The sequence below is a fragment of the Halichoeres trimaculatus genome, unplaced genomic scaffold (assembly GCF_033239565.1).
Source record: "Halichoeres trimaculatus isolate MK-OKI-2021-1 unplaced genomic scaffold, fHalTri1.1 fHalTri1_scaffold_14, whole genome shotgun sequence".
In the NCBI taxonomy this organism is placed as follows: Eukaryota; Metazoa; Chordata; class Actinopteri; order Labriformes; family Labridae; genus Halichoeres; species Halichoeres trimaculatus.
The window spans coordinates 26376480-26400658 of NW_027437192.1; the positions used below are offsets into that span (position 1 = coordinate 26376480).

Sequence of the window (24179 nt, forward strand, 5' to 3'; positions counted from 1 at the left end):
TTGCCTTGTTCGGCCCCTTTCCTACCGATACCGATCCAGCTTTGAGGGGCACCGATACCCGATACCAGGATCAAAATTGGTGCATACCTACTCTTAGCTCCTAAAACGAAGTTAGTGCACAGAGGAATCCACCTGCTCATATCTGTGCAAGAAACCAAGAAAGAGCCGCGATTCAGAAGTAGCTAACAGTGTTGCAACCACTGAGTTACAGGTAATACCTGAAAAATGTTGTAAGACCCTGCAACCATAAAAATGCTTATATAACATCATTATTTTTTATTTGTTGCCATCCACCAGAAACCATCTCCTCCTCCGACTTCTCTCCCAGACATAACCAGACAGAGTTGTTCTCATTAGTGGACCTGAAGTGATTTAAATTTGTTTTTCTGCTTACTTTAATTGATCAGCTAAAAACATTGTCATATAGTCAGGATAAAAGCTCCAGTGTGTTTTTATGCTTTGGTATGCTTTCATTTTATCACAGCATGGCTAAAGATTTAAGTGACTGTAGCTCTGTGTTCCATTATCATCAGACAGAAGATCATCGAGGAGCCAACAGAATAGAAGCTGGTTTATCAGCGCAGAGCTGAATGAGACGGGGAGACCCCTGCATGTGTGTGTGCGCGTGTGTGTATGTGTCACAACATAAGAGGCTGTGAAGCAGCACTTGAAATTGTAAAACTGGGTTTACAAAGTGGATGGAGAGCAGAATGAGAGTTTAGTTCGTAGCTGTGTGGGTGTTTGTGCTTTTGTCGAGCAAAAAGTGTTGTTTTGGCCACAAACACTCAACCACAAACACAAGCTATTGTTTCTCAAGTACTGCTTTTGTGTTTTTATGAAGTAGCGGTACAAAAGAAGGCCCACTCATTGCTTTGGTTGTTGTTGTTTCAGAATGATTGTTTTGCTGCTAAATGTGTTCAGAACAACATGTAGATGTGTGCTTCCCTCCCTTCGCGTGCTCATGTGGTGTCATAGTAGCAAATAGAGGGAGCTTTCAAACTCTACACACGAACTACTGTGAAGATCTTGACTCTGAACCGTTTGCTTTTTTGAGCTTTTGGATGCGTTTGATGATAATTATGGTCAAAAAGCCCTCAGCTCTTTGATGAGGTGGTCACTGAAGTCCTGTTTCATCCAACTGAGCTCAATAACAAGCTTTTCCCTGGGAGAACCTCCGTCCACATCGATCCCTTGCTTCTATTTAAGTCAGATCAATAGATCTTATTGCCCCAGCCAGTCCATTAGGTGCTCCAGGTTTTGGATAATAATCTTTGATAATATTGTCCCGTTTTTCCCAATATCAAAAACCTGTGTCCTCTCCAATATCTGTCCCTATTAGATGTGAGATTGAAGTGTTATGGTGTAGTTTTTCAGTGCAGCATGAGTATTTACATCTGCTGGGGGAAGAAGAATGTCAGGAATAAATAGTGTGGGTTTGGAGCTGGGGGCTTGGAGGCGGAGGGGGAGAGGATGTTGTTTTAAGTGTTCTGGCTTTATCAGTGAGCCGGCAGAAACCCAACCAAAGCAGCACTAATGCTTCCAAAATTACAGCACGCTTTTATCTTTCTCCTCAGATCAAGGCTGGAGTGAGTGTGGTGTTTATCAGACACAGGCTCCCCCACCCGTTAGTTACGTGCAGTTCATGTGTGTGTGTATGTGCTTACACATACGTTACTTTTTGATTGGATGTGTTGTTGGTGTGTGTTTGTCTGAGGAAGTCTCTCATTTCCTTCTTAAGTCTATCTGCACTTTTTCAAGGAATAATTTTCTCTTTCTTTCTGGTTGTGTTGTTTGGGATGTCTCTGCTTTGTGTATGTGTGTGTGTGAGTCTCTGTTTTGTGTGTGTGTGTGTGTGTTTGCATGACCAAACTAGCCTCTCCCTAGATCCAACAGTTACATGGCAGTATGTCAGCGGTGTGACATTTTGAACATTTTTGACAGTTTAATGGAGATCAATACCTACTAATGGGACACTGGAAATCAATGCGCTGGACTTCAAAGCTCTCATTACTTTCATGGTTTATGTCAATCATTACACAGTTTATTGGCTTCAGTCTTTATTTCACTTTAGGTTTTCCAAGCTCTGATTACTTGCTGCTAAGGCTGTCGGCACTTAAGCCCCGTAATTGCCGCTATGATGGAAAGTAACAACAACACTGCTGTTAGGGAACAGCAAATGTCGCACAAATAAGCTTCCAGACGGCTCAGTTGAGGAGTCAAATGTGATGTGCACCTTGTTTGAAACAGAGTAAGAAAAAGTTCTGAAGATCTTTAAGTTAGAGACAACACCTGTAAGCTAAGCATACAGGTGCAGCGGAAGGGTTATCAAAGTTAAAGTTGGCCAATTGCCACATGTTGTGACCAGTCGTGTTGTTTTGTAGGGAACAAAAGTTTCATGCACACAAGACATGAAATAGAGAAAACAACCAATCTGGAGATGCTCAAAAAGGCAATAAGTTAACAAGGATCATTGTATATCAGTGAGTACAGTTAGCCTCAGATAACTGCACATAGGGATGGATACCTTTAACATTTGAAACAACACGGTACCAATCTTCAGTACCTGGCAATCAGTAACAGTACTCAATGGTTCCAATTTTTGGTACTTTTGTGTGTGTATATGGGGTGATAAATAGTGGTTTGTTTAATTAAGTTTGTGTAATTTGTTTCAAATCTCAACATTTTTCAATTGAACATACTTACACTTATTTTTAAGTATGTAAACTTGCGATGCTGTGTTCATGTCCAGCATGGAAAATCGACTTCTCTTCCACTCACCCACAGTCACAAGAATGTGTTTAGGTACCAAAACATGGTACCATTTAATTGCACTTGAATAGGTACTCTGTACTACAGACAGAATTCGGGTGGTACCTATACAAATACCTAATTTGGTACCCATCCCTAGCTGCACACATGAATGAATGAATGAATGAATGAATGAATGAATGAATGAATGAATGAATGAATATTCTGGATATCTCCATATTTCTTAATGTGTAACAGTGATATCTTCTAAATTAATGAATCCATAGATAAACACTGTGTTTTGCAGAATAAGCTCTTTGAAACTATCTTCTACCTTTACATCACACTTGACTTTAGCCCCTTATAGTGTAGCCGTGCAGCATTCATTCTACTGATGGTCCAAAAGTTCAGATCGTACAGTTGGTTACATTCCTATGGTCCTAAAATGAAGAATGGAGAAGAATTTCTCCACTCTGTTGAATTGCACTTAAAAACTGTTTGAAAAAGCAAAAAAAAAAAAAAAATGAAACCTGAAACTTGAAACCTGAAACCTGATGAAAATTATGTGCAAGGACTTAAGAAGTGATCTTGAATTACACTTTTGTTTATTTGCCTGGTTATACCGTATTGACGAGAGTATATGATGACCCCTATTATAAGAAGACCCCCCTCTTTTCAATACCAATCGCAGAAAAAGAGTGATAAACTGACTTTGTTTAAAGAAACTGTTTTTATTGAAATTCTCAGAAAATCATTGGCATAATGATTAAAGGCTGTTTTCATATTTGACTTTAAATACAATCACTAAGATCTGTTTTACAAATGCAATTCTGATGACAGCTCTGGTAATGGGCATGTCTGTCACGAATGATACACATTGTGGGAACGGCTCAGAGCAGAGGGCTGTAAGTTACACTTAACGTAGTCCGCTCACCTCCTGAACGCTAAACTGCAAAATGGGTTTACAAAGTTTTTTTGTTTTCAGGCTTCAAACAATAGTGCTACATTACTACAAATAACTGCATTACCTTGTTGCTTTGCATCCTGGGAAAAGTTGTATTGAACAAAGAAAAGAAGATATAAAAGAAAAACTGCTCTCCATTAATTTGCTTCATAAACAAATGCACACCTTTATGACAGTGGATGATGGTGTTCATGGGAAACAGAGTTTTTATCCCTGAAAATCAAGACAGATTTCAGTCAAATGTGTCTTTGCAACCAATGCCAAAGGGATATTCCTCACAAGGCCTTTAATCATGATTAATTTATGAGATTATGTGACATTTGTGAACCATCTAAACTGAACTTGTGAAACATGTTAAGCCTAATGCGTGAGTTTCAGAGCAGGGTTGTTAAAGCATTGTGTTTCTGAAATAATGGAGAGTTGAGGCAGGAAGGTGAATGAATGAGGAGAAATAGAGTGACATCATTCACTAAACACAAAGAGCTCTAATGTTCATGCTGATACAGGTCGTAAAACAAAATATGTCGAGTTCAGGAAAGAAAAAACCTTTAGTACCTGATGGTAACTTCAGGATGTGTGATAAATAAGCCGACCAAAGATGTGAGAAAACAAAGACCATTATTTGTTTCACTTTCTAACAACAAAGGGGCCAGAGTGACACTTTTAAATATGTGCTACCAGAAAATAACCACTTCTTTGGTCTCAGGCTATTAAAAATCAAGGAGCTGTCGTACCTTGGCTGTGAGTACAAAGAGTTGGTAACGCTTCAGAAAAATTAGGCTGCTCATTAGCAGTTTAAAAGTTTAAGACTACAGCTCAAAAACAAAAAACACCTGGAATGGAAAATTTTCAAAAATGACTCAGCAATGAAGAGCCCCATGAGTAGAAAGTGGCTTTGCTGAGGGCATCCACTGTCTGGGGCAGATGTCCATTTTTATAAACTTCCCTCTCCATCCATTCCCAAATGTTCTCAGTGTGATTTAGATCAGGGGAACATAGGGATGTTCCCAAAGAGTGAGTTTTTTCCTCTGGATGAAGTGTTGTCCTGTTGAAAAAAACAGCTGTTACCGCACAGACCAGGGCCCTTAGTCATGAAGGAGGCCCCCTGGAACAGCTCCACAGAGCCAGTCGTGTGTGACGCCCCTGACCAACCTGAAGCTCCATTGATCCATTGAAGGAAAAAGCCCCCAGATCATGATAGCGCCCCCTCCACTGTGCCGCCGTGAAAACATCTCCAGTGGGATCTTCTTGATGTGGCAGTCACGCAGTGAAGACCATCAAGGTTAGTGCTGCACGATTTGGGGAAAAGGTGCGATTTGCGATTAGGTGGACAATATTGCGATTGCGATTGTGCTCGCGATTTAATAAAAAAAGTTGTGTCATGATGAGTCTACAGACTTGCTTGGTTATCATGGAGAAAAATCTGAATTGCATGTGCTGACATTGCGATTGCGTTAACCTCTTTTGCGATTACGTAATTGCATGTGCTGACATTGCGATTGCGATTGCAATTGCGATAATCGTGCAGCCCTAATCAAGGTTCATTTTTTTCTCCTCAGAGATCAAAACTTTCCACCACCTTTCAGTGTCCCATGTTTGATGCTCTGTTGCAGAGTCCCAACGGGTAATTTTGTGTTGTTAAAGCAGACAAGGCTTTTAAAGATGTTTTTTGTTCCAAATGCCGACAGAAAATTACATTGAATCTGAGTTTTTGTGCATATCTGGATGTTTAAAGGCTGTGGTCTTAAACTTTTAAAGAGCTGATGAACAGCCAAGTTCAGATCAATTCTTGTTTGCAAAAAAGTACTTCCTCAAAATTCTTCTTTTGCATTTTGAAACTCTACTTTGAACTTTTTAAGATCAAACAGCCAAAATATAAATTCTTGCTATTTTTCAATGGGTCTTAAATTTTTGATCAGGTGTGTATAGTATTATTTTAAAAATTTGGTAAATTCTGATTGATTAACATCCCAATCCTCGTTCAAAAGACAGAAAATCATTTCTTCTCTATTGATATTTTGCAAATTTCATTTTTAGCTTGTTCTTTTTTCACAGGTTTGTGGGTTTTTTGTCTTTGGCTGTTAGAAATCTTATGGATGTGATTCAAACTGATGTAATCCTCTCAGCGAGCCCACCTCTCTGTCGTACGCACTGGCATCTTCTGTGTGGTTATGAAATTACAAACTCACGCCTCATAAAAATGAAGTCCTCCCCGAGGGGTTTGTTGTTGAATGGATGAAAGACCTCACAGCTGAGCTCCCAAATTCCTGGAGATCTCATTAAGACTTAGCCTTAATTGTTTTTATTTTCAAAACTCTGATGTTTAAGTCCAGGAGCTTACATTAAACAAGCTTTTATCCTTTCGTCACAACCTTTGGGCTCAAACCTTGTATGCCTAGCAACGTTTTTTAGCTCAGTGTTTGTGAACGTTCCTCTGCACTGATGGAGCACTTCAGGAAAGGTTGGTTAATTATTGCTGACATTCATAACCAAGCTAAGAGCAGATTAAAGAAATTCACCACCACAAGTGCTGCTTCATCAGCCTGAGCAAATATTAAAGAAACCCAAACATGGGGAGCTCATACATTTTCATGACTTCAGCCTGAGCATTTGTGCCACCAGCCCCCTGTCCTTCACATTCTTACATCATGTATTTGTTATTTTGTCACTTCACCTCTGAATAATCAGATAACAGCATCTCTCCACCTCTCTATGCTTCCGCCGCCGCCGCTGCGGCTGCTATAGCTCCATGTCCCCCCTTTTTCCTCCCAGCATAATAGCTAGATAAGCCAGACTGGGCTAAAAAGGGAAGGAATTGTTCTGGATGACAATGCAGTATATTATTGCAGCAGGCTCAACTCCCTCTCTCCATGTTGTGTTGAGGAAAGTGCTTTTGAAAAGGGTTTTAACAGGATTAAATGGCTCTCAGTCAGAAATGTGGAAAGTGCAGATGCCTCTTTATTTTAGCATAAATACAAGAAAACACTTAGGCAGCGATAGCCTATAGCGCCTTCCCCATGAGTGTGTGACTAATGTGCTCACAGGTATCCCTGCAGTCTTTGCACTGTTGCTTACATCCTCATTGGGATTCAGCTGGTGCCCAGAGCTGACTGTATAGCCGCTGTGGCGTCAGCAGCCGGATCCCATGGGATCCTTTTGCCAGACCCTGACTCATACCACCTCTGCTACATTTTGTTGCTGCACTTATACACAACAAAATGCTCCCTCTCCTGCTACTCCTCCGTCCAAACAGAGTCTGCTGCTCTCAACAAGCAGTTACAGTCCATAAACTGTCAAATCAGCCTCGAATTCAAGGCTTGAGTCTGCGACACCTTTTCATTCTGTTACACTGAGAGCTACCCCAGCAAAATTGTACATTGAGCGAATCAATCTGAAGTCATTTTCGTGCTCACTGTGGTGCTGGTTTGTTGCAAAAGCTGTGACATCCAGTCACTCAGTGACTTGCTAATTTAACATTTAGAGCTACTGGACCTGTCAGGGCCATCATGACTTAGGAACAACTTAAAATACTTCATGTGGGTGTCTGCAAGCATTAGTTCAGCGAGAGTTTCAGCTTTCTCCTTGAACAAATTATGGTGATTTTACTGCTCTTCCCATATCTACTCTGACCTGAAAGGGCAAAGAGAAACAGTGCTTTCTTTGTTCCCACCCCTTTTCCTGTGTGCATGTTTTTGAATGAGGGTAATTTGCATGGCGAATCATGTTTTCGTTGAAATCAGCAGAGGCGTTCTACTTTTGCCTCTGAATGAATAATAAGAAAATTGCTGCAGGCCTCAGGAAGATGCAGAGGTCGTGGCTGGGTCAGAGAGATTGAAGTGCTCAGGATGAAGACAGTAAGAGGAAGTGAAAGGTGCTGATGTTGGCATGAATACTAATGAGACACGTGAATCCAGGTTACAGAAGTTTGAGTGTAAAACACAGCTAACTTTTATTTGTCATTTTGTGGTGCCTACGTAAACAGAAACATGAGGTGTTTTATTATTTTTCTTATTTCATTATTATTCATCATTTTGTTGCCTAAGCACAGGTTTGATAAAAAGTGAACTCCTTTAACCTTTCATTCATTGACAAAAACGTTAACTCCCAGAAAAGTTGATCCACTTATGCTATTCAAAAGTAATGATGTATACCACCACCTCAGCACAAATGTCCACTGCCACAGCTGTGAAGTCCAGTACTGAAGCCTTGTCTTGCCAAAGCTACCGTGTCAAAAGAAAACAGAAAGAAACAAATGTTAAAATCACATATTGAATCTGTGCTTGAGTGCGTTAAACTTTCAAGTAGATTTGATTCAATTTCAAGGCAAATTAAATAAATAAATGTAAAAAATGAAAAAAGAAATGAAATCTATATCAGATCATACTTTGGAGATTCAACATAATGATTAAAATTCAGTTTCTAATTACACAAATCTCAGCCCATAATATTTATTATGGAAAAGATTTTGAAATAATGTATTTCTGATTTTTTTTTTGTCCCTTGAAACAAAAAAAGGGCTTTTTTCAAACTCAAAAACAAGATGTGTATCATTTTAAAGGGTTTAGAAGTGTCTCATTTTGCTGCATGCACTGAGTATTTCAACATTAGCGAGTAAGTTTCCTGTGTGTGTGTGTGTGTGTGTGTGTGTGTGTGTGCGTGTTTGTGTGTGTAAGTGAACTGACAGCTAAATGCTGACTTTGACAGTGCGAGCGTAGAAGTGATGCTGTAGCACATTCTCTGGGCTCAGACTGTCTATCTGTTGATCTGTTTGCCGTCTGTCTGTTCGAGCGTGTGTCATGTTGTACTTGTTACATCTTTATGACAACTTACTAATTCCAACCCTGTGCAAAAATAAAGGGACAGTCGTTTCTTTCTTCTTACTTTTGTCCTCCGTTGTGTACAGTTGAGTTGATTTCATGGATTCAAACATTTCATAGTTTGGGCTTCTTTTTTTGTTCTGGTTTGCTGTAACTTCTTTTTTCTTTTCGGGCAGCTGTGGCTCAGAGGGACAGTAGGTTGACCTTCAATTGGTTCAGTCCTTCTCTTCCTGCTTCAATTTCTTCTTTTGGATAGACAACCTCAAAGGCACAATAAAAGTTGTTTAAAGTTATCTTTACGCTCCTTTCGTCGAACTGTTTAAATTAAATTAAATACAAAGATATATCAGCGTAACAACTGTAGATCAGCTCAGTAGAGAATAATTGTGAATAATACACTTCCTTAAAGGTTGCTTAGGGTTAAAAGCGCCGTGATTTTGATAACTACAGCAAAATGAGTGCTTCACAGTGTTGTTTCCCGCTTTACTACATTGTGGTGGCCATTAAAAATGTTTAAAGTGCTAATGCTTTTGCTTTACACACTTCCTGAAAGTTTTATTTTGTTACATTAATTAAATGAATAGTTAATGTGGCATAAAAACAGATTTAGAAATCCTAAGAAAATGATGCTCTTACACTGACAATGAAATAGGTGAGAACATATGTACTATCAATTTATCTGATTTAAAAGTTAGCAGCGGGGGTTACCATAGGCTACAGATGGAATGGACAGTGTGGCTCTGCCTTTTACCAGTGTATGGTTTTAAAGCCATAAAAAGCCTTGTCACAGGAGCTGCCATCATGCAGCCAGAGCCTACACAGCAGAGACCAAGAGGAACCCTGAGAGAGTCAGGGGGGAGCCAGGTGACAAAAATATATATATATTTTTTCTCTCTTTACAAAGTTTTAACTCTTCTTGGCTCTCCTTCCTGACATATCTGACGTTTCCTGAAAAAAACTACATGATAACAGCATCTGCCAATCATCATTAAACATGACATAAAACCCTGTTTTTAATCTATAACTAATGTAAAAGAAACTTTTCAGAAAAAAAGAGGACTTAAACACAATGAGACCAATAATATCTTCATATTTTTTTCTATGGGATTTATTTATTTTGTAAATCTTGACCACAGCCTGTCAGTGGTGACTGGGGAGACTGAGTTTTTGACCTATACTGCAGCCAGTCACCAGGGGGAGCAGTTTTTGTGGGGACCTCACTTCAAACTGATGGTCTTTTTTTTTTTTTTTTTTTTTTTTTTACAGTCTATGGGGGTCACACTTACTTGTCTGGTTAAAGGTCCACAATTTTTTTTTTGGGGGGGGGGCTCTGATTTATTTCTTAGGTGTGTTAGAACCAAGCGGCAACCTCCAGTCTAAGAATATGAGACAATGCGGAAGTGCTAAAATCTGCTGTTTCTTGAACGTCCGCTTGAGGCTGACTCTGGAAGTACCGGAAGTCACATACACACCAAGCAAAAAAAAAATCTGTTTTCAAAGCAGAAATTAACCTACAGTCTGGTTCAAAAAACTTTTTTTCAAATCCTGCCATTTGGAGGATATTAAGATCACAAGCTCGCCCAATCAGAGGCACAGCTGAGGGTCACTTGACCGACAGGCACCCTATGGCTGTAGGTGAAGCCCCTGCCACTACCAATATGGCAGCTACAGCTGATGTGCTTCATTTTCTGTTTCAGAAACAGACGGGTGACGTCGCCTGGACTATGTCCATGTTTTATACAGTCTATGGTTAGAACAAGTAGAGAGGGTTTGTGCTGTTACCTGTGTTAGCTGGCCTATCTTTCGATCAGTTTGCTTACTGCCCTGTTTTTTAACTGTCTGAAAATAGCTTAAATACCTCAGCTACTGTAGTTAAGCACTCATTTTTATCAGTGATATTTTCTTCCTGCTTGGAGCTGGTAGGATGTAAATTATCTTCAGTGTTGGTGTCGCTCATTTCAACTGTTTTAGCTCTGACTCAAAAGTCTGTAAGTTCCTTCCCTCTTAAATTGAAATAGACTTGGTTGATATCTCCATCAGAGCTGGAAGATGCTCACAAGGTGGAGCATGAACGCTGTGGTGCTCCCTGTGTAAACATGAGCATTGACTGGGTCTGGGACGATACGCTATTCTCACGATTCTATTCTAGTACGATTTTTTGGGGTGCTGATTCGATTTAAATTGGGATTCTTCAATATTTACGATTTTTAGTTTGCTTTTTTAGCACCATGTGAAAAATTAAATGATGTTGATGTCTACAGGCTATATCAGGAGCTGTATTTTCCCATAATGCACATCATGTGAGTCAGAGGGAAACATTTTATCCTCTACTGGAGAAAAGTGGTAACTTTTTTCAAATCCATAAACAAACACTGAAATGAAGAAATTGAATTAGAAATAAAAAAAAAAAAGATTTTTTTGCAAAGAATCCCGATCTTAAAAATATCAAACAAAAAACCCCTACATGACAATTTTCGATTTTTTTTTCTCCCACCCCTTTTGACTAGAATGGAGAGGGATCAGCTCTGCAGTACACAGCACTGACCAAATGTTGTGTAGTGTGGCGCTGCCTGTGTGAATTGTGTTACCATGAAACATGGCTGACTCCCACCATCTTTTTTTTCTCTGTTGTTTCAGGTAGCAACTAGCGTTCAGTGTCACAGTGGCGCCCCCAGTGTAACTACAGGCTTAAATAATATATCCATCTTTCATCAAAGATATGAGATCTAACAGGCTCTAAATTAATCTCACTAAAGAACCAAGTGGACTGTCTCTGTGGGGGTAATGAAGCCAATCTTGTGACTGACTCTGGGTGTTTTCAAACCTGAAAGCTGTACCTGCTCATCCTCCTCCTTTTCTTTCTGCAGAATACAGAGGACCACCTGACGTTCCTGATCACAGTCCCTGCTGCTCTCTTCCTCTTCCTCTCCATCTTCATCCTCGTCTGCATTGAGTCGGTCTTCAAGCGGATGCTGGGCCTGTTCTCTCTTCTTATATGGGCCTGTCTGGTCACCATGGGTTACCTGTTCATGTTCTCAGGAGGGATCCTCAGCCCCTGGGACCAGGTAGGAAAATCAATGTGCTGAGTTTAGTTCTCACTGATGTGTGTTGCTCACTGGTGCTAAAAGCCTGCTAAGCTTCCTGTTCCTGCTGCTCGTGATTTTTGTAGGTTGGACTAAGGGGGCTTTCATGTTTTTGCTGGCAGATGACGCACCTCTCTAAAAGGATCACGCTCAGTCTGTGCGTTCCGTTGTGTGGTGAAAACATCAGTTTTTTTGTCAGAATAATTTTTCTGTTGATCCCATGTGAACTTTGTTATCAGGGTCACTCCAAACACAGACTAGACTTATCTAATTTGGTCTAAAAATCAGACATACCGTCTGCCTTCCTTTGCTTTCTCCTCTCTTTATTTTATTAACCGTCTTTTTTAAAATAGAGACAGGGTACGGCACTGAGAACATGTGCCCATCACTCACTGTCAAGGGGAAGTGTGAAAAATCCAACCAGGGGACATTTCACCGTTCAGGGGTCGTCTGATCGTCACTTTGTCCCAACAAGAACAAAAAAAGAGACAGGCTTTTTCAGTTTTACGTTAATGATTTAACAAAGGAAAAATAGATCACTCCAATCTTCAACCCCAGACGTCTTCAGCAGGAGGTCTGCGGCCCCGAGGGGGTCTGTGACATTTTTGGTTGATTGTGCAATTTTTTTACATTTTTGAATACAAGTTCCCACATGTTTCAATCTTTACTCATGTTATTGTCTCTGAACACACATCAGTAGATACTCAGAGACCTAAGGGTGCAGTCACACTGGCCATCCAAACTGTGCCGTGCTCAAGAAGGATGCCCCCCCTGCAGAGCTGTTCCACCACTGCAGAGTATGACCAGCCACGCTACTCCAATATAATAATACTTTAGCATGTATTACACACACACATGGTCTGCCTACGTCATCGTGAAGCGTCTGTTTACAGGAAGCGCGATCTCATCAAAGTCATCGAAGTGAGATACGGAGCACTGCTACACGCTCTGTTGTGCTTAAGTCGTTTTGGTCCAACACGGCCCTCAACCACCCCACTATTGTTGAAAATGACTGTCGAGAGAGCAATTGTGGTCATGGATCATACGCGCTGTGTGCATGCTTGTGCATGAAGTAAACCGTGCTGAAGCCCACCTCTTCACCCAGAGGAGTGAATCATGCTTAAGCACACTTGTGGTCACACTGACCAAACGAACTGGGCTTTAGGGTTGAAGCATGTTTAAGCACGCTACAGTTTGCCAGTGTGACTGCATCTTAAGACGTTATCTTTTAGTCAGAAATGAACACATTCATCAACACAGCAGCTCTCTTAAACTGCATGCAGGCTCATTCAACATTCACTTCGAGCTCCTCAAGACAGAGGAAGACTCGCCACTACTGCTGCTCTGCCAATATGTATAAAGTCAGTTAGAGGGTCCTTTATTTTATTTCATTTAACCTGTATTTAACCAGGTAAAAAGACCCATTGAGATCAAGCTAAATAAGGCTCTAGTTCTCATTGTGCCGTAAAACGGCGCTACCTCCGCTGCAGAGCCACAGTTGGCTACAAGGCGCTCACCGCTTAGTGTATCAGTCCACGCGTGCGGCGTGCTAGATGTAAACAAACACAGGTAGTCTGCCAGGACGAAGAGACACGATGAGAACTAGAGCCTTATTTAGCGGTGTTTTTGTGTGAAAGTAAAGCGCTGAAAATTCTCCAAATAAAGCGTGAATGCAGACCGATATCAGATTTTTTCGGTGGGACTCCGTTTATTTGTGTTTTTGGTCAAGTAAAATATGGCTCCGTCTGAGTGCAGAGGAAACCAGTAGAGGAGCAGGGAGGGGGTCTTTGGTGCCAGCGCTCTGGGCTTCTGCTGCACAAAAACACTGCTGTAGGGGTAATTTCTGCCCTAAACCTTGTGATAGGACCCAACTTGTTCCATCCCGGAGTATCACTTTAAGAGAGAACAAAAAGCCTCCAATGAAACAAGTTCTGAGAGTTTCAGCTCAGATTGGAGAGTGTTCCTATCAGAAGGAGCAGAGTAACTGAAAGCCTTTTGCCTGTTTCAGTTTGAACACGAGGAACCGAGAGATGTAAAATATTGTTGGATCTTAAGGCATATCGACTCACAGTTCTCTGGAGGATAGTGCACAAACCAAGAAGAGTCTTGTAAACCAGAGTCATCCAGTGTGTATATCGCCTTATATTCAATGCTGGCTCTAGTATAAAGTTCACAGTGATGGGTGAGGCGGCTCCAGCCAGTAATAAACCTCAGTGCACAGTGATAGACTGGAGTGAAGGGCTAAAGGCAGCTGGATGAAGCACACTTATACATAACATCACCATAATCCATAATCCAAATCAGAAGCTACTAAGCTTGAAAAGAAAAACATGACTTGCTCCTGTAGAAGAAACTAAGCCTAACTCTTAGCTTTGTGATTAAGTATTTGCAATTTGAATGAAAGGTCCTCATCAATAATTTGACTGAAAAACCTTGAAGACCCTCTGTTCTACAGCATCCTCACTTCTCTCCCCAATACAGCGCCCCCTAGCGAAGCCCTTGCCTGTTTAATAACTTCAGATTCACAAACTAATCAGAGGTCTTTTACATCATTTTAGCTGTGTTACCTCTGAGAGTTACAAAAACCTGTACTTTATGATGACACCTCCCATGAGTCCCGGCCTTCACAGAGACACACAGTCTGCACAGGGGATTACAGTTTCCTTCATAAGAGGATCAAGAACAATATAATTACCTGTAATCTTTAGCCCTCTCTGTGTGTTTTTAGATGCCTTTTGCTTATGAATGAAATGATCTCATATTAAATTTCTCTGGCTAGCAGGATGATTGTGTAAAAGCTGTATGTAGTTAATACACACCTGTGGCATTAGGAAAAAGGAAATACTTATATTTACCAGTACAGCTGATCTGTTATGATGAAGTGCAGCCTGACTGATATAGATCACTGCTAGAATGACCTTATATCAAACAGTAAAATAAATATAGGATGATGATGTAAGAAATGTGTAGAGAGATTATATACAGATAGTGATGAAATCCCAACCTGTGCCCTCAGAGCAGGAAGTGCTCCTCATGTGAGCGTGTATCCCTGAGTGTCCTTATGATGCACAAGTGTCTGCTGGTTTCCTTCACCTATTAATCTGTCAGTGCTCTGACACTGATTGTGTGTGCAAGATTTGAGGCCAGAGCGAAGAATTAATTCCACATGTGACAAGTGTTAATGAGGCCTGATGAGAGCTGGAGGTGAGCAGATCAGCAGACAGACGCATTAGTTTTCAGAGCCAGACACCTTTTCTCTCTCTCCGTCTCAGAAATCCTATTTTCTCTTCGTATCACCGTCTCCCCCTATTCATCAAATCCCATATTTCTCTCTCCGGCTTCTCCACCTGCCTTCTCTTGTTAAGACACCCTCCCTCTCTCCACACACCCGCCCTGGCCAAATTTACTCCCAGTACCCCCTGAGAGCTTTTCTCTGTCCCTTACTGCTCCAGGGTGGAGGTATTTTTACCATCAGCCACCTGTGAGGACATAATCACCCTGCATTAATCACCTCCCATGACTCCTTCTCTCTTTATCTATATTTCTCTTTCTCTGTCTAGCTCTCTATCTGTCTGTCTGACTGCCTGCCTGTCTGTCTCTGCAGAAAGGAAATAACTTGTCTGAGAGCAGAAATCTGGTGAAAAAAGAACAGCTGGAAGTTCAGCCGGTTCTCAGCATGTTGGATTGGTTGTGATTACTGAGAGAACAGCATGTCTGATGAAGAACACAGAGCTAATAACAGCAAAGCCCCGAAAAAGAGCGCGATTAGGTTTGACAGAGAATGACAGAGGAGGGAAGGAGAGGAGACGGTATCCTCTAAACCCCCAGCATGCTGGTGTGATTGCTGTCTCTTTCTGAAAATGAACAGCACACTGTTGAGCTGTGTCACAATCCCTCAGCACAGAGCTCTGGGATTCATTCAGCTCCTCAGGAGACTGTGGATCTAACCAGAGAGCAGACTGAACATGGCTACATCACCTCTTCTGGGTTACACCAGCTTTGTAAAAGCTCAAATGCAGACCGGTTCAAGCTTTATTACCTTCCGCCAAGGATTGTTTTTGAGTGAGTTTGTCTGTTTGTTTGTCTGTGAGCAACATAACTCAAAAAGTAACAAACGGATCTTGATGAAATTTTCAGGAAATGGTCATAATGGGATAAGGAAGAAGTGATTACATTTTGGAGGTGATCCGTATCACTATCTTGATCCAGGACTTTTTTTATGGATTCTGTGTCATTGTGATATAGGGTCGTTTTCACCGTATGTGTATATAACTCCACAATAGATGGTCGGGTTGCTTTGCAAAACAATAATTTCTGACAGATGTAAGAGTATGATCCAGATCCTGGCAATATTCTGGATACTAAGATCCGTAATATGAAATATGTTCTGGGTCGTCATCATTTTCAACACTGTCAGGAAACAAATTATCATACAAACCTGCAGCTAACACCAAATTGTAGCAGACAGTCTGCTGAAAGGGAGTATAACATTAAAGTAGGACTCAAGTGTTCAGTGAAAACCACAATATGTTTGGTGGAGGTCTGCACTCTCTGAGTGCTTTTCTAGTTTCTAATTTAAAACGGAGTTTGCACTTTACTAACATTTTAGGCACAATTTAACATCGGCTTAATTTACATCTTGGAACGTAGCTCTGAGGAGGTGTGAAGTCCTCCGAAACAGACCGACTGTCACATGGCATCATTTGCAAAGATGGGATTGTATGGATGAGGAGCTACATCTTCACAATGTATAACCACTGTCATACTAGAGGCTTACGAAGTGGTTAAAGATTTCACTGTTCATATTCACACCACAAAGTAAGTGTTACCATAAGAAATGCTTGTTGCACTCCTGTTGACAGTTTTAGCTGTTAGCTTGTTTATACAGTCAACAAAGCATCAGAGTTTGCGCTGAAACAAATACACCGTTAATAACTAAGGCTCATCTTTGGTTGGCCAGATGAGACAAAAACACAACATCTGCAGCAACATTTTATGTAGTTTGGGTAATACTAGTTAAGATGTACCATAAGTCGCTGTGGTGCAACGAAATGATGACACAACTTAAAGAGGGGGTATCACGCTGGATATATGGAATGGATGCTGGATGTTTACAATAAATGTGTGGACATTTTTAAACCTCTACATATTTATATATTGTCAAAACCCCTGAATCTGTCTGTAAACTGATCAAAAGGGTCAGGTCTGAAAATAGAATGAGATCTTACTGAGATCTTCATGAGAGGTTCACAAGATCCTCTCAAGACTTGCTTGATTGATGACATCATGACATAAGGATCTCCTAACTGCTACAGGACATTTTTAGGGATACATGATATTGGATTTTTGCCGATATCCGATATGCCGATATATCGAAACCCCTTTTGGCTGATACTGATAATCACAAGTTTGTTTGTTTTTTTCACTGTAAAGAAAGCGAAGTCACTCTTATTGTGACGGTCTTATTTGTTTAAGAAACACACATAAAACAAGACAAAAAACATTTGATTTTACCATAAATAAGAAATGTATTATTTTTTCAAACTCAAGACATTCAGTATTGAAATACAGAAAAATAATTTCATTAGATCACATGAACTTTAAATGTACAATGCATTTTTAAACATAACCAAGTTGCATTTGATTATTTTAGAGCTACTGTAACAACCTGGTGACAGACACAGAGCTCTGCAGTGCAAATAAATGAAGTGCTACATTTTATTTAAGGAGCTTATTTTTCAGATGGAAAATAATAATAATCCTAACTGAATAGCACCTTATCGGCTGTGCATATCGGCAGAAATTTTCATATCCGCAGATACCGATAAACGTGTTTTTAAGCTTTTATTAGCCGATACAGATATTGTGCCGATAATATTGTGCATCCCTAGACATTTTATAAGGGTGGGCCTCAAACATCACGGTCTGCGCAAAGCTCCTCCTTCAACAGGCCTCCAGAGGACTGGCCAATCAGACCCAAGAGGGGTTGTGGGGCAGGGGGCCTTAAAGAGACAGCAGCTAAAACAAAGCTACTCAGACAGAGGCTGAAAACAGACTTGGCTATAACACCAGTTTGAGTAAAACAGTTTTTTAAGCTGTAAATCATAGACAACTACTACAAGAGCACCAGAGGGATAGTATAAAGTCTGAAAAAAGCACAATATCCCCTCTGAAATTTACAATCTGACTAGTTCCAGCATATGATTTATGATAGACATATATAACCTTACTAAAGACAGTTTATTCAGAGCTGGTGCAATGAGCCAGAGATCTATAGGAGTGATGAGGACCAGCGTATGAATGAGTTTGTGTTGAGCTGCTTAGTGCTGAACTGATCTGAAGGGAACAAAAGGCCAGATATTTCTGTTGTGGGTATTAGAGCATACATATCTGTGCATCTGGGTGCGTTGAGCCAAGTGAGCGTGTGCTGTCTTCGTCTGCTCACAGAGAGAGGAATGTGTGCTCTGAAACTAGAGAGGAAAAACATCCAAAGAGCTGAAGAGAGATGAGAGAGCCACAGCTGCCATTTGAAGGTCTTTGAGTGTGTATTAGGATTCTGGCCGGGGTGCCGAGGAGATGAAGTGTGTCTGGTTACCTGCATGTCAGAGCGGAGCAGGTGACACACCTGGAATTGGACTGCCATTCTCTATTCCCTAAGACATCTAAACAGATTCCATCTGCACCCATTTTCCCAGAGGTCCGAGCCGAGGCTCAGGTGTTGGTCGTTTGAAAAGATATAAAGATCCTCTGCTCTGACACCAGCATCTCTCTCTTTGCTGGTTCAGAAACTCAAAACATTCAAAAACACCTTAACTGCATTTTCTGTTCCCAGAACTTCTTTAAAATTGAACTCGGTCAGCCAAATGATCCCATTTCTCCAGTGTTCTGTTCATTTCTGTGTGTCTCCCTCTAAGCTGTGTAATGCATCACTAAGTACTCTTTCACCGCTAACAATGTTAATGCAACACACTATGAGAAGCATGTGAACAGCTCATCCTGGCTAGCACTTGCTACAAAGCAGTTCAGGACTCCAAAGTGGAAACAGAAATAGTTAAATTTGCATTTCTATCTTTATTTTGTCTGGTAATATGAGTCACAGTGCATGAGAAGCTGCCAAGATGAACTGATGTCAGCTCTTTTGTTCAGCAGATCTAGTTCACTCACTCCATGCAGAAGATTCCTGTGTGCAGACCAGCTCTTTGAACCTGCAAAGTAGAGGAAATAAACAGACAGGCAGGAAGGTCAGGGGTCATCTGGTGTCCCAGTTCAAACTGTGACCTTTCTTCTCTGGACACCACCACAACAGGAAGGGGTGGACGGACAGGAGGGGAAGTGGACAGGGACAAAGCAGGATAAGTCACAAGGTATCGAGCACGAACCCAGAAGGAAACAGACGTCCAGATATGTCTACAGTCAGAGCAGATGGGAAGTCCAAAGTTTGATAAAAACCTCAACAGTTAACAAGCAGGAAACACATCAAATGCCTCTGCTCCTGTATGTCATCTTTAACTTTTTAGGGAGGCTAATAACACGACTTTGAGACGGTTGCTGCATAATAAGCAGCCTCCTCATCTTATCATACACTCAGGTGCAGCAGTGCAACATTGGAAGTCACACCTCTACTGGGATTTGAGCACTGACAGTTTCCTCATCTTCATTTGAACATTTGCTGTGATACTTTTTGGCAGTGCTTCAGTTAAAATCAGCCAGAGTTGGTTGGCGACTAATGCTTGACGTGATTACAGCCCCAATTATAGCAATTTTGCTAAAGAGGTTGTTACAGCATGGCAGTGTAGGAGAGTTCTGTAGCTTGCAGATCCCTCTGACGTAGTGGCTAATTGCTCAATGTTAACCTTTAGCGTTGGGATTTTAAACCAGTCAGAGCTACAAAAAAAAATCTGACAGTAGTTCTTGAAAATATATTGTCAGTGCGATTGTGCTGCATTGCTCTGAGTTCTTGTTTTTACAGATAAACACACTGACGTCCTGTTTGTTTGTGTTTTTGTTTGCAGGTGTCCTTCTTCCTCTTTATTGTGTTTGTCGTCTACACCATGCTACCCTTCTCCATGAGAGGGGCGATTATTGCCAGCGCCATCACCTGCTCCTCTCACACTGTCACCCTCAGCGTCTGTCTGGCCTTCACTGTCACAGAACTGGAGCCTCTGGTCTGGCAGGTAAGACCAAGAAAACCTTCCTGCTGCTGCTGTTGTTGAAGACGACTCTGCTCCTCACTTCCTGTTTTTGACCCCTGAAGGCCTGAATTATGACTTCACAGCACTGTGAGTGGCAGCACAGGAGTCAGCGCGTCGTTTTGGTCGAGCTGTTCCATGCAGGATTGGAAATGATAAAATCTAACATTTTAAAAGGGTCCAAGGCTGTAAAGCATTAAAGTGATCCTGCACCATCATGACACAGCATTCAGCAAATCCTCCAGAGTCAAATGAACTGCATTTTAATATACCCAGGACGCGGCTTTTATAACAGAGGCTCAAAATGAACCCACTGTTGATGGAGTAGTGCACCATACACTCAGCACAAACACATTCTGAAACTGCATCAGAAAAAACGCCAAACTCAAACAGCACAGTTGGGAAGGAGAACTATAAAATCTATAAAATAAAGTAAAGTGAAGTTGTTAAAATGTGGCCATCTGAGCCTGAACACAGTGTGTTCCAGCAACATAACATCATCAAAGACCCTCAGTGGCCTTGAATCAGGCCCGGATTAGCTAATCAGGAGAACCGAGGAAATATCTCCAGAGCCCGGCTGGTGGCGGAGCTGTTAGGGATGGATTACAGTATCAGTGAACACAGCGTACGAGCTGCACTTGATACGGATTGTTACAATATGTCATTATTCCAGTATTTCACAGAGGTGATTCAATAGCCACGTTTCCACCAAGCAGACCGGTTAGTCTTGGTACGTTGCACATTTTGTGGCGTTTCCACTGACTTATCCCCAAATAACTAAGACGAGCTGGCCCCCTTTTTGGGACCATTTCGTGTGGGTGCCAGACTGAACCAATCTGCTCTCAGAAGGTGGAGCTACAACACTGCAGACTGTTGAATCGTTGGAAGAATCATCACACAGTCTTCTCTGAAACAAAGCTTGATTGCACTTTGTATCAAAGAGTTACATGCCAATCACAGAGAGGACAAATTGCTGCATGTCTTCCATCTGTGCTCTTTGTTTACTGTGTCGCGTTTTACTTCTTTGTTGGATTTATTAGCGGGGTAAACTGTGTTGCGCCGCTATGGTGTCACGCTATTATTTAACAGCTGCAGCTTTTGGCATCCAACTTACACGCCCCCTACCACAAGAGGGCACAGTTTGCAGGCGGGATCAGGCTTAACTGTACCAAACCATGCTGAACTAAACCAGACTGCTTGGTGGAAACGTGGCTAATGATACATTAAAGATGCTGAGAGCAGGATCTGTTTAAATTGGACTGCAGCACCACCTTTTGGCCCTGGGCCTCATGCACACTGTCCTGAAGATGTAACTCTTAACATGGCGTGTGTTTTTTTATGGGAATGAATATAGATCAGGTCTTGATTTTAGAACAACTTTTCTTTGTTCAAGACAACTTTTTACTGGATACGATGCGAGGAGGCAAGGTATTGATCAACAGTTACGTAGCCCTGTTGTTTGAAAACCTGACAAGCAAACTTTGAAAATTTGTACCGTAGTTTAGTAGCCAGCTACACTTAGTGTAACTGGTAGCCCAGTGAATCCTGGTTATGGTATGTCCTGCCAGTTGTCTACCAAGCAGAGCTAATGTAACGTCACTCTTCATTTTATTGATAGACTCTCAAGTTTGAACAGACCACTGCAGAATAACTGCTGACTGTGGGTTGGAATCAAAGTTATCAAAAACAGCTTAACCCATGCTTCAGCCCATGCTCTAACACTCTCCTGTTTAGCTTTCTCCTGCTCTGACCTCCTTTTTCTTTTTGATAACTCAGCCCCTGTGACTGCTATTACTACAAGTAAATCCAAGAAATCTTCTCAGCAGAGAAAAAAGACATATCTATCTTCTCATTGCTTAACTTTGCCTGGCTGACGTGTCTTAGAGACTTTGGTCTATGTTCTGTAAATGGATCTGACCCAACCACATACCGAAACATAACCTTAAAAAACAATCGATTTGGGGTTCTCATTTTAACTGTGGATTATGAGCAGGCAAATGTGTAATTATGAGACTTTTTCAAAGGAAATGGGATGAGAAAAATATACAAGAAAACAACCTGTTTTTAACCTTATGATGATTGTATTTGTAATTTGAATAACAAGTTTGTAGAGCACACTTTTCTGTTTTGGATTCATATTGAAGGTTAAAATTGTATATATGCAGTAAAGGTTGGACATACGCGAGCTGGTCTGAGTCGTGAACTCACAGGTGATTATAAGTCTTTCTCCAGACCTGTCTCATATACAGCAACATGGCCAGCGTATTGACATGTAAGGCCACATTTTAAAGAGCTCCAGGTTGACGTATCGGTGGAACAGGACGATCGAAGTGTGTGCTCTGGCTTTTATGGGGCAGTAATCAAGGCATAAAGAGAGGAAGCAGATAACAGGGAAATTACACATTCAGCCATACCTGGAACATGCGTCACCTGCTCCCGCTCCTCTAATGTCTTTTTTTCTCTGTTTGTATTTGTGTTCACTTGTGGTGGCAGATCTTAGCTAATGTGATCATCTTTACCTGTGGTAACCTGGCCGGAGCGTACCACAAACATCTGATGGACCTGGCTCTGAAACAGACCTACCAAGACACCTGCAACTGCATCAAGTCCCCCATCAAACTGGAGTTTGAGAAGCATCAGCAGGTGAATACACACATGCACACACACAGTGGACACAAAATAGGTGTGTGATTTTAGTCTTAATGTTAACTCACACCTAGTCCTTTGTTTCAATGTGACCAACAAGTCTAACAGGTAATCAGATCATTTATCAGCTGTGGATTACATTTATATCACAGAATGCCTCTGTAAAGCAAGGATAGCCACTTCATTGCACATGTAAGGTCTGTCTTTAACTTAGCGGCTGATGGATTGTCTTTATTGACCTGTCCTCTGTCACAATCACCAGGTACAATCAGTCCTTAATGACATCCTCTGGAGGCTTTACAGCTCTCCTCAATTACACCCTCCTTTGACTCCCTCACCAAGTCCCTGACTTTTTATGACGCACTACCTCAGGGTTAGCATTTATTGCTGCCTGGAGATGGTTTTCCTTAGGGCTGTATCAATATCAGCATCAATACCCATACTGCCTCTTGTGACTGATACTGCTTACTAATTTATCCATACTGCCCTCCATGATTCGGGGCTAATAACAGATGAAGGGTGTTGCAGATGGATTAAACTGAAAGATAAATTTTTCAACCTTTAAACTGAAGCTAGTTCACAACAGGGACTGGTTAACTACAGGCTTATGTGTGGTGACCATGTGATACTGTTTTAACTCTGGCTAGTCTCATGTGTAGCACTGATATTGCAACTGCCAAGACTGTCCAGAGAATCAATAAATCTTATTTATATTGCCCCAAATCACAATGAGTGTCATCTCACGTTTGAAATACAACGGATACGTCTGCAGTGTGACTCTGTTGCACTGCGTCTTGACTGCGTTTGTCAACTTACACCTGCTGCGTGTTTAGTCAGACAAGCAGCGTGACTGACAGTTACAGACCGAGGAGTTCCCGCGCTTCCCACTCAATTGATAGGTCTCTCTTTATTCATGTTGGACTGTAAAACCTCAAACCTGGTGACTCCTGGTCTGACTCTGCTCATTATGCCCGTTTATCATCATAGTCGAGATAAATATGAACTGCTTTTGACACAGTTTGTTTTGTCTTGAAAGTCACTGGGTGGTTCTAGGTAGTTTCTGGTCACAACTTCTTGTCCCACTCGATCTTTCCTACGCTGAATTTATGCGTCACAGCTCCACATCCATTAAAAGTAGGATGTCTGCGAAGTACCTGTAACACCGCGGACCAGCCACGCAGACATATTGCAACAGAACGGATCCAGTGTGAAGAAAAGGTAGGGATGAGTGCTGCACTGGGTCAAAACGTGTGCTACAAAGGTAAGACCTGGTGCTCTTCAAGGATTCAAGGACGGGAGAACTTTAGAAAACAGCATGCAATCCGAGGTACTTCGATGAAGCAAAATCCTTTATTATATCAGGGACATGTCTACACGTTTTGACTCATCTAGTGTGACCTGACACATTGACTTGAATGAAACCTATTTGATCCGTTTGCTGTGACTGAACAGAGACGCACTGCAGACGCATCCAGTGTATTTTAGCTGTCAGCATGTTTTGCTATGTTTTATTATTATCTAAGACCCAACATGAAGACACAGTAAGGAGTCTGATCACATCTTGACCCACCATGAGAAGCGACTTTTGCAGCTTTTATTATCAATGTCAAGAAAAACATCCTTTAACAGGCAGAAACCTCAAGCAGAACCAGCACATCCATGTTTAAGATATGTTAAAGCAGAATATCCCCTCTTTAACTAGAAGACAAAGGCAAAAATGTGTTCTCACCGG

The 24179-nt window shown here is 41.3% G+C and overlaps 1 protein-coding gene across 3 annotated transcripts in view; it reads left to right on the forward strand.

Annotated features, from left to right (window-relative positions):
• The window catches only part of adcy2b (adenylate cyclase 2b (brain)), a 65309-nt gene that overhangs the window by 6275 nt on the left and 34855 nt on the right, over window positions 1-24179 (forward strand). For all 3 annotated transcript variants that reach the window (XM_074686161.1, XM_074686162.1, XM_074686160.1), the window contains 3 exons: window positions 11397-11594; window positions 19625-19786; window positions 22295-22444. In XM_074686161.1, the coding sequence (XP_074542262.1) occupies window positions 11397-11594; window positions 19625-19786; window positions 22295-22444 (510 nt within the window). The remainder of the gene's footprint in view (window positions 1-11396; window positions 11595-19624; window positions 19787-22294; window positions 22445-24179) is intronic.